We start from the raw sequence: 14,655 nt of genomic DNA on the forward strand, positions 1-14,655 counted from the left end.
GATGTATCTGAGCATCAAAATAATCACACTAATGAATTATAGAAGTTGGGAATCTGTAATGATATCAAGAAATAGATGAGGGTTTTATAAGGAGTGGAATATGTGCATAGGTTTGAAATTCCTCCACACAAGATGCTTATTAATTATAGTAAGGAAAAGAGTAGCTCTGTAGCGGGGAGCCTGGCAGGTGGCCCTAACAGAGTGACCCAAGTGGACATCACCAGTAATGGGACAGCCCACAGGCCCAGGCCACATGATAGGACACCGCATAAGCGGTGGATAAGAAGGACGCAGCATAACCAAGTCTAATCTAATTGTGAGGAAGTAGACAAATCCAGACTAAGGATGTTCTACAAAATACCAGGCCTGTAGTCTTCAAAACTGCCAAGGTCATGAAGGTCAAGGAAACCCTGAGAAATCTTCCAGACTGAAGGAATCTAAAGAGACACCAAAACTAAATGCAGCATGCCGTCCTGAGCTGGAATCTTTGTTTAAAAGACATTATTGGGACAGTTGGCAGACTGAGACCGGAGTCCATCACAGAGATTAGCTGTACTGGTGTGTTAGTGACTGGACGGGTCCCTGATGTTGATGGCTGTGCTGTGGTCAGGTAGGAGAATGTCCTGTGTCATAGGAAATGCGCACTGAACTCTTCCACGGTGTTGGGATTTCACATTGGCAATTCACTTTCAAATGATTCCCCAAGAAAAGAAAAACCTTATTTATACTATATGTGCAACTTTTTTGTGATCTTTTGGTTGCTGCCAAATTTTTGTTAAGTACGAAAGTAAGGTTTATTGAACCACCAAAAAAAAAAAAACAAGAAAAAGTAAATAGGTTCAGTAATAACAACAATTAAACTCCACAGGTGATTATGATGCATTCCCAAGGATTCACAGCCTTTGTTCTAGAAGTAATTCAACAGCTGTGGCTGCAGGCTATGTGCATAGAGCTATTTCCCAGGCCACCCCACCCTGTAATTTCAAGCGGAGCCACTTTTGCTGGCTCTGGCCCCATTGGCTCCAGTCCTCACAGACCTCCCTCTGTTAATTCTGAGCATCCCTCCCCCAGGTGCCCAGGAACAAGCCCTGGTGCCACCTGGGGGTCTTGTTGGGGCATTGCCACCTCGACTGGCACTGTGGATGGTGAAGGGGCCCCATCAAGCTGGGAGCTCTGGCTCTTTTGTCTCGATATGCTCTTCCCTTGGGGTGGCCCAATTGTTGAGGGACATCAAGGCTACAGCCTTCTGCCCAAATGTCTCGGTTTTGATGAAAGCACTTCTCGGAATCTACTCTTTCCCGGAGCCTGGGAGGAACATGAGCCAGGGCTGCAGGCTGGGGAGGGTCTCAGTAGCCTGGGTTGGGCATTCAGTCACTCCCTCTCCTCCCGCTCCAAGGATTGAAATCCAGGAAGCCTTCTCACTGCCCTCTTCCATGGGATGAGTATTTCCTAGAAAGCCCCTCAGATCTTCGTAGCAATGGGCCCCCCCAGCCCCTCAGATGGGCCGGGCATGCCTGCGCCCCTGAGAGGTAAAGCTGCAGTCCAAGCTGCTGGATGTGGAAATGAGCTGAAGGGAAGCCTCCATCCCTCCTGCCCCCACTGTGTCCTTGTTAAGCGCCCCCAGATAACCAGCCCCCACGTTGCCACATGCTCTTGGTGGGCTGCTTCTCCCACCAGGGAGACTTCGTCATAAAGCTGGCTGGCAGCCATCACCGGCAGATTCTCGCTCATCATCCCCTGAGACCACCCAACCCAGGGTGGGGGTGGCAGTGGGACTCGTTCATCTGCCATTGGTGGGTGGTGTAGGAGAGAGGTAGCCTCAGATGGCTGTGATGTCCAGGGTCCATGGAGGTAAGATCCGGAGGGGAGGTGTTCTGTCTTCAACATCCCCCATCCTAACTCAGTCCAATGACAGCCTTGCTTTGCTTTGTCTCCTAGTGTGGACAACTCTGAGGACCCCGTGTACGAGAGTCTAGAAGAGTTCCACGTTTTTGTCCTAGCCCATATATTAAGAAGACCAATTGTTGTCGTAGCAGATACGATGTTGAGAGACTCTGGCGGAGAAGGTAAGGTTACACATAATAAAACAGATGTATTTCGTTCATGACCCAGAGTATAACATCCCAGCTAAGGAAGAGACAGCCTAACAGAGGGGTTGAGCTCCCAGAAGACCTCAGAGCCTCACTCTGTGTGGACAAAAATCACATTATTTCTCCTCATTTCTCCTCGACTCCATGTGTTTCTTTCCCCTCCCCAGTGGCAGGAGGGGTTACTCTTGGCCACCTATCCACCCTGTGTGTCAACAGCAGGCGGCCATGGGAAATCCGGCCAAGTGAGGGCAGCAACCAAACCCCAGGGGCTCCCAGTCCCCACCGTGGGGTGTCTGAGCGGCAGACAGCCTCCACCCCCCAGCAGAGCCGAGCTCTGTCCCCTGCCACTGAGAGGCTCCAGTCCCTTCCTGCCCCTCTGCAGGCTGCATAAGTGTTAAAGAGAAAAATAGGGAGACAGAAAGCATGAAGTCGCTGGGCAAGGCTAGGGTGGAATCAGGAATAGGGGAGAAGGAGGAGAGAGCAGGAAGGGCCGCTTATTGCCTGCCCTCCCTGAGCCAAGCACTGGCTTGCACAGCCCCTTCAGCCCCTTTGTGCACATTCTCTCCCTTAGCCCTCACCACGACCTCCCAGGGTGGACACTGCCCTCCCTACTTTGCAGACAGGAAACCAAAGTTCAGAGAGGCTGTGCAATGTGCCCCCTGCCTCAGCTAAGGCTTCGGAGGGACCAGGCTCAACCCAGGGCAGGGAGCACTCGAGGTGTATGCTCCCTCCAGCCTTTCTGCTGAGCAGGAGGCAGGTCCACTGCTGGAGCCAGCAGGGCAGCCACGCTCTCTGAAGAGGAGGGAAGGAGGGGCGAAGGAGAGCGGTCCAGGAAGGTTGCCCCCAACACAACTGCCCCAGCCGCTCACTGGGCAGACCTCCCCTCCACAGCCTGCTCCCCCGGATGTTTGCATTTCCCCTTCACTCTGTCACCAGCATGAGGCAGCTCTCTTTTGGTGTCACGTTTCCCCTTTCGTCACTTCTCAAGGTCTCCTTGCTAGGTGAATGCTGGACAGCGAGTTGGCCAGTGTCTTATCCCTTAAGCTCAACTTAAATTAAACCTGTGCCTTAACGAAAGTCGTAGATCTTCCAGGGAGTCATACAAATTAGGATGAGGTTTTTCATGCTAAATCACAGTTGCCAAACAAAGTCTTATGTGGCCGTGGTTATCAGAGTGGGCAGGCAGCTGGGAGTACATCGCTCATGCCTAGACCCACCTCCAGCGACATGGGACTGCTGAGGTCTGCAGCCCCGGGGTGCAGAGCCAGGACTCTCATCAGGGTCCCTGGGCACATGGCCCTCTACCCTTCAGATCCCATGGGGCTGGGTCCACATTTCCTTCCATTCTACCTGTGCTCAAGGATGCAGCTCTCTTGAAGGTGGACCCACTGTGCATCTCAGCCATGGCAGAACTGCAGTCACCAGTGTAGCAGAGTGAGGGTGGGGGAAGGAACCCTAAGAGTTCATCGAAGACATCACTAAGGTTGATGATCCCTGCATCCAGCTCAAAGAAGAGCAGTGGGTCGCTGACTCCCAGGCAAGAGGCAAGGTTCTTTATGATTAAAAAGCAGATGCTGTGTCAGGGCAGATATTTCCAGAAATTATTGTATTTCAATAAGGATATAGGCTTTTTTCCCCTCTTTTTGAGGGACAAAGGAAATGAATAAGATTGTGTCCCGGTTGCTAAAGGAACCAATCCCCATCTCTCATTTCCCGTCTGACTCACAACTTGGTACTGGAGCTTTCTCACTGAGCTTCTCAAAATGTGGAACAAACAGGTTCTGGAGAAGCATAAATGTCGTTCTGTATGCAAATGCTTTCATGAACACAGGAAAGGAAGAAGTACACACAGCAAAGCGTGGGTTTCCAGGCAGCCTTCAGGGCACCTCATGGCTGACCATCTCAGACAAGCTCTTCTGATCACCTGTGTGGGTCTCAGAGCAGCAGGCCATCCTGGGTGGATCACAGCAGAATCCCCTCAACCCTGACCCTCTTGTTCCCAGGAGGAAGCTTGACAGGGCACAGGGACAAGCCAGGAGGACTCTGCCCAGGGAGGCAGGCAGGGGTGAGGGGTCCCCTGGACACACACAGGACTTGAGGTCTAATTGGCCTGGCCCCTGCAAGCCTGTGCTTCCTCAGCCATCCCCAGGCAAGCACACCCAGCTTACAGCGAGGCCCCTCTGCTGTGGAGTGGGGCACCTGACACCCAGGGCTGCAGCCTGAACCTGCCCTCCCTTCCCTCTGCCCTGTCACCTCCTCCAGGCTGGTAAGGGATGCCGTCCATGTTTCTTCCAGCTCCACATGCTCTCACCCTTGTTTGTGCCCACAGCATTTGCTCCGATTCCATTTGGAGGGATTTACTTGCCCTTGGAGGTACCTCCCAACAGATGCCACTGCTCACCTCTGGTTCTTGCCTACGATCAAGCGCATTTCTCTGCCCTCGTGTCCATGGAGCAGAGAGATCAACAAAGAGAACAAGGTATGCCCGCTGCCGACTGAGAGACAATGTGTGCTGGAGGAAGGGGAGGGGATAGGAGGGCGTGGGGAGGCAGAATGTGAGCCCTCCCTGGGAAGCACACCCATGCACACTCAGTAATAATGGGTTTTATATAAAACTACAGTATGCATGCATAAGTGATATCATTGAAAATAACAATGTCAAAGACAACTTTTAATTTAAAACATGAAGCAAATTGGGCCCAGCCCCACGGCCAAGTGGTTAAAGTTCCACATCCTCCGCTTTGGCAGCCCAGGTTCACAGGTTCTGACCCAGGGCACAGTCCTGCTCCACTCACCAGCCACGCTGTGGCGGCGTCCCACATACAAATAAATAGAGGAAGACTGGCACAGATGTTAGCTCAGGGCTAATCTTCCTCAAACAAACAAACAAAACAATGAAGCAAATTAATAATTCCACCACCCTTAGATAGCCTTTACTGTTCTTCCTTATCACATGTGTGCATATTCTATGAGGATGTAATTAATCGTAGATGTAAATTAAAAATAAAAAAAGAAAAGCCCCTCTAGTGCAGGGGTCAGCAAACTGCAGCTCTCTTTTTTTGTAAATAAAGTTTTCTTGGAACACAGCCACACTCACTCATTGATATATTGTCTGTGGCTACTGCTTTTGCGTTATGATGGCAGACTTGAGGAGCAGCCACAGAGATTGTGTGGCCTGCAAAGACTAAAATATTTACTAACTAGTGCTTTATGGAAAAAGTTTGCCAACATCTACTCTAGAGGAGCTTTTGGATCAAAAGATTGATATTTCCATTTAAATCATTGCAAGTGAGTTTCCTGCTAGTGGCCATTTCAGTGCTGCAGAAAGGCTCACTGGGGCTGGCCCCACAGGCTGTGCACTGCACAATTCCACCCACCAGTCAGATAGACTCATGTGGCGCCTATCTTCAACCAACACATTCTGTGTCTGCTATGGAAATGAAGGATTTTCTTTGGAATGGTTGCTGTTTTCTCATGTTAACCACTGATGGATATGTGACTAGCTGAGCAAAGAGGGGAAAGTCTTCCTTTTGTCACTTGTTTCTGGTTTAGACAGAGAATCCCCCAGGAGACTAAAGGCAGGACTGACTAGTTTCAGGGTCCCTGCCACTGGGTGTGGTTCCAGGAAATCCGTGGTAACTCATCACGCAGAGATGTGAGTCCCGGAAGGAAAGGAGAACAGGGCTGCAGCCGGCTGTACTGGGAATACTACATCACTTTTCTATATTATTTACAGACTTCTTACTTTGGCCACAGAAAAAAATACTTAATCCTTAAGGCCCAGGAGGCGTTTTGCCTTTTCTGTTGTCTCTTAGCTTTTGGCCGGTAAGTGCTGGCACCTCCCTCGTGGGTTTTGGCTCTTCTCAGTGGGCTCCTGCAGCTCTTGGGAGATGGGAGGTGCCCTTTCTCAGGGCCTGGCCTCCAGGCCAAGAGCTGGGCCACTCTGTCCAGTCTCTCAGAGTTCCTGCGGTCAAGGAGAAAGATGCGTCCCAGGGCTGGTCTCTGGCTACTGAGCAGGGGGATCAGATGCCCAGACCCTCCTCACAGAAGGCAGGAGTGCTTTGGGTGTTTTCAAGGCAAACCTGAAGGTGGCCTTTGATAAAAGGACAAATGTGGAGGGGCTCGCGCGTGGCCCCTCTTGGGGGAGTGTTGCAGAGGTGTGCTGGTTTCACCTCTGAAGACTTGTTTTTCCCGAAACAAGTTCTGGTCCCCGTGCTAGGTTCCGGGTGGCTGTGGTGGGCCGTGGTAGGTTCCGAGTGGGCTCCTGCACTCTGCCCGCTGGGTTACTCCTCGGGGCTGTGCCTGTCCCTGCCTCATGTGGCCCAGGCTGCACAGTGACCTGTCCAGTCCTCACAACCCACCACAGGGCAGGAGCTGTGGTGCCACCTTCTGCACAAGCAGAAGCAAAGCACATGTAGTGGCTCCCACAGCATGTCAGGTCCTCATGCTGGAGAGAACACACATGATGTGCAGACTTTACCAACACATCCTCTGTGCCACCCTCACTGAGCTGGTAGGTGCAGCCCTGCTCCCTGTGTCTCACATTGGCCTGGAGTCCAGTGGTCCTGCAGTATTTGTTTGGGGGTGGGGAGTACCAAGGGTCAGTTCGGTGAATGCATGTTAAGCACCTGTTACATCCAGGTTTGTGGGACCCAAATGTGACAGTCCCTGCCTTGGGGTCCTCACCACCTTGTGGGGGAGACAGGCAACCCCATCAAACCACCATACAGGCAGGATGTGCGCCGAGCAGACACGAGCCCCATACAGGAGGAGCGCAAGTATTCCACCTTGGAAGAACAGACAGATGGGCAGACATAAGAGAGAGGTGGACTGCCATGTGTGATGTCCAGAGGACAGTGCCAGGGGATGAAACAGGCCTAAGCAAAGGTGCTAGGTTGCTGAAGGACTGGTGTTGGCATGGCAGAGCAAGGATACATGTAGGAACGTGTCATTTGGCTCAGAGAGGCCTGGGCACTGCCACTTCCTTGCTGCATGGCCCGAGCGATGCTGAGTGACCTCTCAGCCTGTCCCCTTGCCTGTCCGCCAGTGCAGTTTCACCCACCTCCCTGGGTGCTGAACCTTTCTCCTTCCTTCCCCCGCCTTCAATCCTCTCACCCCTCCCTTGTCCTCTCCCCTTGCTTCTTTCCCTTCCTCTTCCTTTCTGCCCACTCTCCACATTTGGTCACTTTTCATTTGTCATGTTCAAGGACATCACCACTTAATTATGAAGTGACCATCATGAGATGGTCCCTCCACTCACTGAAGTCCTCAGTGGCCTTGCTGCTCACCTCTAGGAACAGCATTGCCTGTCCCCAAGCCAGGCCTGTCCCCAGATCCTTAAATGTTTCTTCAAAGATAAAACTAAAGGCCTTGAGTATCTCCCTTCCTGGCCACCAGTGGTGCCCAGTGTCTCCCCAAAAGGACCTGCTGTAGGGGAGGAAGAGAGCCGCCGCTGTTCAGGGAACCTATCACCAGAGGAAGCCAGCTCCAGGGCTCCTGCAGGGTACCTTCCTTCTTTCCTGCCCTACAGCAGAGACAACAGGAGCCTTTCTGCAGACACCAGATCCTAGCAATTCAACTGGTGTTACCCCGTGGTTGGGGATGGTGGGGAGAAGCTGATGTCAGGACGCCACCCGGGGAACAAATTCAGCCTCTCTTCTCAGCCCTTATAATGCCAAGGAAAAGGGAAGCAACCACAGAAAGCCATGATATAAGACCCCAAAGGAAGATGTGCCCTGAATAGCATTAAGCTGCCAGGGGCTCAATGAGAAAGGGGCTGCTGCTGGTTCTATAACAGGAGTCCTGAGGTAGGTGGTGCATGGCTGGTGCAGCAACTCTGGACATTCTCAGGGACCCAGGCTCCCAGCCTTTCTCTGCTCCACCATTCTTGTCATGTGGTTTCAGCTTCATGATCATAGGATGGGTGTGGCAGCTCCAGGCATTGTATCCAAATGCCTTCTTTTCCTGAAATTTTTTCTTTTCATTTGGGGAGAAAACCTTCCCCAGGACCTCATGCTGGCATCTTACTAACCAAAGCTTACTAACCAAAGCTGAGCTCCACGGTGTCCTGGCTGCAGAGCAGCCTGAGAAGTGAGTATAGCCAAGGAAGGAGGGGACAAGGTGGTTGGTAGGGGTTCAGTGAATCAGCTCCGAATCAGGGAGAGGGTGTGATGTTTCCAGGCAGTTCCATCTGGATTGTCCTCTTTCTTTCACCAGTGATGACTGCCTCACGTGGGGAAAGGCACAAGTCCAGAAATGAGTTCTTTACCAACCGGAAATAAACCACTGTCAGCTGTTGGGTTCTCAACCCCCTCAAAAGCCGTGGCACATGAGGCTGTCAATGCCCTGCTCCTTAAAAGAAAACTGGCTCTCTCTAAGTGCAGAGAGATAAGCAGGCTCTTCTTCCAGCCCGACTCAACACCTCTGGATCTCACAGTTCGGGGGCTGCCGTGGGTGAAGGCTGGTGCACATTGTACAGTCCAGGCAGTGGCTGGTGCCCCCATGGGAGGAAGGGGAGGGGTTGGAGGTCTTGCTGAAGGCAAGACCCAGCACCAGGCGGCTAACTTGACATGTACTTGTGCCTCCCACATCTAAATGCCACCTTGTAGTTTCATGTTAGGAGGCTTTCTCTCCTAGAACCCTGGGCCGGTGCCAGGACCCACCCGACAGGAGCGCGGCTCTGGACCCACAGCCTTCCAAGCCCTTCTGCCCTAAGAACTTGGCCAGGCACAGAGCTTTCACTCCCTTGATAAAGAAAGTCTCTTCAGCTCTGTGCCTTCAGGCTGTGTCAGACTCTGCCTCTAGAGAGCAGGCGCTTTTGCCAAAACAGGAAGCTTTTTACAGACACTGAAATCATACCCCTGTAGCATCCTCACATGCAAGGACAGGCAGCCAGTGAGAGGAAAGTCAGAGGGAAAACCATCTTCCTCCTTCCTGGCCCTTTCCTGCTTTACCGGCTCCAGTGTTTTTACCATAAGCATCTTTACCACAAACAATTCGCTGTACAACTAATTGGCCATAAAGGCAATTCTGATTGATTGATAGTTTGGGTTTCATTTGGTTGCTTGTGGCTTTCATTTGGTTCATATGGTTTTCATTTGGTTACATATATGCATCCTAGTGCTTGAATGAAACTGATCCCTCTCTTAATGAAGACATTTTAGCAAAAAAAAGAAAAAAGTGTGATGCCAAATGAGGAGACGAATCAACAAGAAAAAAAAAAGAAAAAACAAGCCAGCCCTGATGGCTTAATGGTTAAAGTTTGGCGCATCCACTTCAGCAGCCCGCCTTTGGTTTCTGGGTGCAGAATCACACCACTGGTCTGTCAGTAGCCGTGCTGTGGCAGTGGCTCACGTGGAAGAACTAGAAGGAATTACAACTAGAACCGTGTACAGCTGTGTACTTGGGCTGTGGGGAGGGAAAAAAGAGAGGAAGATTAGCAACAGATGTTAGCTCAGGGTGACCCTCGCCCAGCAAAAAAAAAGAAAAGAAAAAGGTATAATTCTATGAACAAAAAACTTAGAAGACAAAGTGCTTAGGTAACAACCCACAACATAAAATCTGTTCTTTGCACAGTATTGCCGTGAATCTACATATTTAAATATTCCAATATTTGTATGCAAATATTTTAAATTTTCATTTTTCTCAGCCAAGTCTTTTTAATTTTATTATTAATTTTTCATGTTTCATTACATCCTTTTGAATATCCTTCTTTTTATTTTTTGTGATTTTATCTTTTACAGCAAAATTGCTATATGCCAATTAGTTGTGCAGTAAACCTGCTTGCGGCGAAAGCACTTTGGGGGAAAATCCCCGGAACCCCTGTGCTGCCTCTCTCTCCACTCACAGGGTCCCTGGGGCCAGTTAGAAGCCCTTCGGCTGCGGGTCACCAAAACCCAACTCAGTGTGGCTTAGACAGGAAGGCGTTTGTTCTCTCACATACCCAGCAGTCTGGAAGCTGCAGGCCCCTAGGGCGAGTTGGGTACTTCAGGAACATTGGAGACAACCAGACCCCTCTGTCCCACCCTGCAGCTTCCTACCTTCTGTGAGGGGCAAGCCATGGCCACCCTGCCCAGCATCAAGCAGACCCTCCTTGCCCCAAACTCTCATGTCTGAGAGCATGGCCAGATCCAGGGCAGAAAGTATACACAAAGACCCTAGAGCATCTTGTCCTGGAAGAAAACAAGACAGCGTCAAGGACCACTAGGTGGTCTTGGAAGGACTCCTGGGCTGAGTGGCTGAGGCTCCTACAGGATGAGAGGGACAGTGAGGATCCTAACTAGAATAAGTGGAAACACAATGAAGAGACTTCAGTCCATGGATTCGTAATGATACTCGGGGAAACACCCACTTGGTACTCTGCAGGGTGCTCCTCCAGGCCATGTATAACTTTGGAAACTGGTAAATAGCAGGAAAGCATCAGCCAAAATCCTCTGTCTGCTCAGTGAACTGGACAGGGCACCTCTCTCTGAGTTGAGGTATCCTGGCTTATGGAGGGAAAAGCAATAGCACTGTTAAGGGCTGAATTCATATGTGGAAGTCCTAACCCCCAGTGCCTCAGGGTGTGACTGTGTTTGGAGACAGCATCTTTAGAGGGGTGGAGTAAAATGAGGTCATTAAGGCGGACCCTAACCCAATGTTACTGGTGTCCTTATGAGAATGGGAGACTAGGACACAGACACACATAGAGGGAAGACCAAGTGAGGACATAGGGAGAAGACAGCCGTCTACAAACCAAGGAGAGAGGCCTCAGAAGGAACTGACTGCTGACACCTTGATCCTGGACTTCCAGCCTCCAGAACTGGAAAAGAGTATGTTTTTTTGCTGTTTAAGGCACCTAGTCTGTATTACTTTGTTACAGCAGCCCCAGCAAACTAATTCAGACAGAATGAAAATACCACATTCTTCAAGCCCAAGTGAACAGATGAGTCTAGACAAAAACTGGCAAATATATAAACCACACATCTATGGACAGCTAATCTTCGACAAAGGAGCAGAGGGCCTACAATGGAGAAAAGAAAGTCTCTTCAACAAATGGTGCTGGGTAAACTGGACAGCCACATGCAAAAGATTGAAAATTGACCAGTCTTTTTCACCACACACCAAAATAAACTCAAAATGGATCAAAGACCTAAAGATTAGGCCTGAGACAATAAGTCTTTTGGAAGAGAATATAGGCAGTACACTCTTTGACATCAGTTTCAAAAGAATCTTTTCGGACACTGTAACTCCTCAGTTGAGGGAAACAATAGAAAGAATAAACAAATGGGACTTCATCAGACTAAAGAGCTTCTTCAAGGCAAGGGAAAACAGGATTGAAACAAAAAAACAGCTCACTAATTGGGAAAAAATATTCACAAGCCACTTATCCGACAAAGGGTTAATCTCCATAATATACAAAGAACTCACACTGCTTAACAACAAAAAACAAACAACCCGATCAAAAAATGGGCAGAGGACATGAACAGACATTTCTCAAAAGAAGATATGAATATGGCCAATAGACACATTAAAAGATGTTCATCATCGCTAATGATCAGGGAAATGCAAATCAAAACTACACTAAGATATCACCTTACACCCGTTAGATTGGCAAAAACATCCAAAACCAAGAGTGACAAATGTTGGAGAGGTTGTGGAGAAAAAGGAACCCTCATACACTGTTGGTGGGAATGCAAACTGGTACAGCCACTATGGAAAACAGTATGGAGATTTCTCAAAAAGTTAAAAATAGAAATACCCTATGACCCAGCCATCCCATTACTGGGTATCTATCCTAAGAACCTGATATCAGAAATCTCAAGAGTCCGTTGCACCCCTATGTTCATCGCAGCATTATTTACAATAGCCAAGACGTGGAACCAGCCTACATGCCCAGAAACTGATGATTGGATAAAGAAGATGTGGTATATATACACAATGGAATACTACTCAGCCATAAAAAAAGACAAAATTGGCCCATTCACAACAACGTGGATGGACCTCGAGGGTATTATGTTAAGCGAAATAAGCCAGTCAGAGAAAGACGAACTCTATATGACTCCACTCATAGGTGGAATTTAGTATATTGATAAGGAGATCTGATCGGTGGTTACCAGGGAAAAGGGGGGGTGGGGGGAGGGCACAGAGGGGGAAGTGGTGTACCCACAACATGACTAACAAAAATGTACAACTGAAATCTCACAAGGTTGTAATCTATCATAACATTAATAAAAAAAAAAACTGGCAAATATAGTGGAACTTGATTAAAAAAAAATGTTTTTAAAGCGCATCTTCAGAGTTTATTGGGATCAAGGAACGGTTCTCTTGCCTCTCAGATTCTCACAGTGTCTTTCCCACCTAAGATTTTGACCCGCTCAGTGTCCCAGACTCTTATGGAGGGTCTTTCCTCCCAGGCTGTCCAGGTTTGACCGCCCACCCACCCACACACACACACTCCACAGCATGGCCAGCTGGGTGCCTGGGTGGAGGCATTACAAAGCTTGTGAGTAACTTCTGCTTGGGGTTCCAACCAAACCTGTAGCACTTCCCACTGAGGACCAGTCAGATCCAATGGCATCTGTACTTTGGCTTCCAACCCAAAATCAGAGCTAAAATGAGAAATATACAGTGCAGAGACTGTTGCCCTGACACTCCTCTGAGCTGCCACAGAGCCACCAAGTCCAGGATGAGGCCGTCAGAACTTGGGAGAAGGTCCTGATCATCAGCCAGCCCAATGCCCCAGCTGTGCCCTGGGCAGGAGAGACTCGCACAGGGTACCTGACCAACCAAGGGCACAGGTGGGGCTTGAATGCAGGTGTCCTGACTCCTACCTGGGACTTCTTCAACATGTCTTGGAAATTTAAGAAAAAAAAAAAGTAGAAGAAGAAAGAAAATGACTACTGGAAGGAGGTAGAAGGGGAAATCTCTGCTCACTGGTGAGAGGAAAAAGTGTGTTCCTACCACCCCCAGTGGCTCTTGGTCCCAAGAGAAGGCTGACAGGAGAGATAGGGCCTGGGTATCCCCTCTGTTTCCTCCACCTCCCCCTCCCTTCCACCACGCCTATCTCCTCCCGCAGCCTGGACCCACACCCAGGAGCAGAGAGGTTCCCCTCACACCATGCATGGCTGCTGAGCAGAGGCCAACTCCAGCCAGAGGCATCAGCAAGGGCAGGGTCAGCACGAAGACCTGGCCATGACCTGCTCCCCACAGGCGAGCTGCACACTAATGCACCTCTTTGGAGCTCCTTTCTCCCTGTCCTGCTATCCTCCCTGACTAGTGTGTTGTGACCAATAGATGGGATGTTTGATTGCTCCAGAGCAATTCAGATAGGGAGCATAAACTGTCACTCAACACGTCTGGATGAGAATTGACCATGCAAGCACTAAGTGAGGGGTGCAAAGATCAGGCAGCAGCTGCCCACAGAGCACAAGCAATCACATGGAGAGGAGCCTCAAGACCAAGAGGACTCAGAAGAGGTGGCGTTTCACAGCACAGACCCACACAGCGAGCCACTGGAGCCCTCGGGGCCAGGATGTGCACTGGCTGGTCCTGGGTCTGGAAGAAACCCCCTCAGCCCCACAGGGGAAGCCCAGATGTTTAGAACTTCAAAGGAGCTGACGTGTGCCCTGGGAGGCTGAGGATGAGAAGGCATCCCTAAGTGGAGAGAAGAGGGGAGAGCATTTTGTGTATATGGAGCCCAAGAGTCCATTGATACAGCAGAACTTCTGGGTTCAGATTATCTAATCTGGACATTTCTGGCTCAGTTCATCATCACCACCTTCTTGACCAACAGATGCTGCATTCAGATCCATTAGGAGCTTACTAAGTGTTTGTGAGCTCCCTGGGCCCTCAGGGGCCAAATGCTCATGCATGGGGATCCTGGGACCCATTAAAACTAATGGTGTATTTTTCAAAAAGTAATATTCTACAAGCTCTAGGAGATCCAGCCAGCAGATGTTTGGAATGTGGCTAATCCTCACTCTATTCCAGGCAGAGGAGTCTTCTCGCTGGGTGGTCCAGCAGAGCAAAGGGCAGGCCTGCCATTTACATGGTGGAGGGCACAAAAGCCTGCCAGGGATGCCAGGCATTCCAGGTCTGGGTCTGGGAGACGAGCAGCTGGCTCATGGTCTTGGGGACAGGCTGTGGGGGCTCCAGCTCTCCCATGTGTAAGTCACTTGGGCTTGAGCTGCAGGAAGGTTCATTTAACAAATATTCACTGAGAATGTATTGATGTGACAGCACAATTCCAGGCACTTGTGACCATGACAGTTAAATGGGATAACCTAGTGAGGTGAGTCCCTGGGGTTAGATTCCTTCCTTCCCAGGATCAGGCCCCAGTGGCAGCCAGGCCTCAAGCATGGGTCCAAGCAAAGCAGAGCCTCACCAGGTGACCTAGGCTCCTGCTGAGATGGCTCAGAAGCAGCCATTGCAAGCTCCAGTGCCAGGTGCCCCAAACTCAGGGACCGGTGTCCACAGCCTGGAGGCCTTTGGGAGGAGGGCCCAAGGCAGGCGGCGGTAGGGCTCTTTGTCATGACCCCAGTGCCTCCTCATGCCACACAGGATGCTGGGGCAAGAGAACAAAGTC

At 50.1% G+C, this 14,655-nt stretch overlaps 1 protein-coding gene across 1 annotated transcript in view; it reads left to right on the top strand.

Annotated features, from left to right (window-relative positions):
- The window catches only part of OTUD7A (OTU deubiquitinase 7A), a 383,700-nt gene that overhangs the window by 348,513 nt on the left and 20,532 nt on the right, over window positions 1–14,655 (top strand). Inside the window, exons 10-11 of the mRNA XM_046652767.1 lie at window positions 1,939–2,066; window positions 4,420–4,569. Of these exons, the coding sequence (XP_046508723.1) occupies window positions 1,939–2,066; window positions 4,420–4,569 (278 nt within the window). The remainder of the gene's footprint in view (window positions 1–1,938; window positions 2,067–4,419; window positions 4,570–14,655) is intronic.

This window comes from Equus quagga, chromosome 2 (genome assembly GCF_021613505.1).
Source record: "Equus quagga isolate Etosha38 chromosome 2, UCLA_HA_Equagga_1.0, whole genome shotgun sequence".
NCBI classification, from domain to species: Eukaryota; Metazoa; Chordata; class Mammalia; order Perissodactyla; family Equidae; genus Equus; species Equus quagga.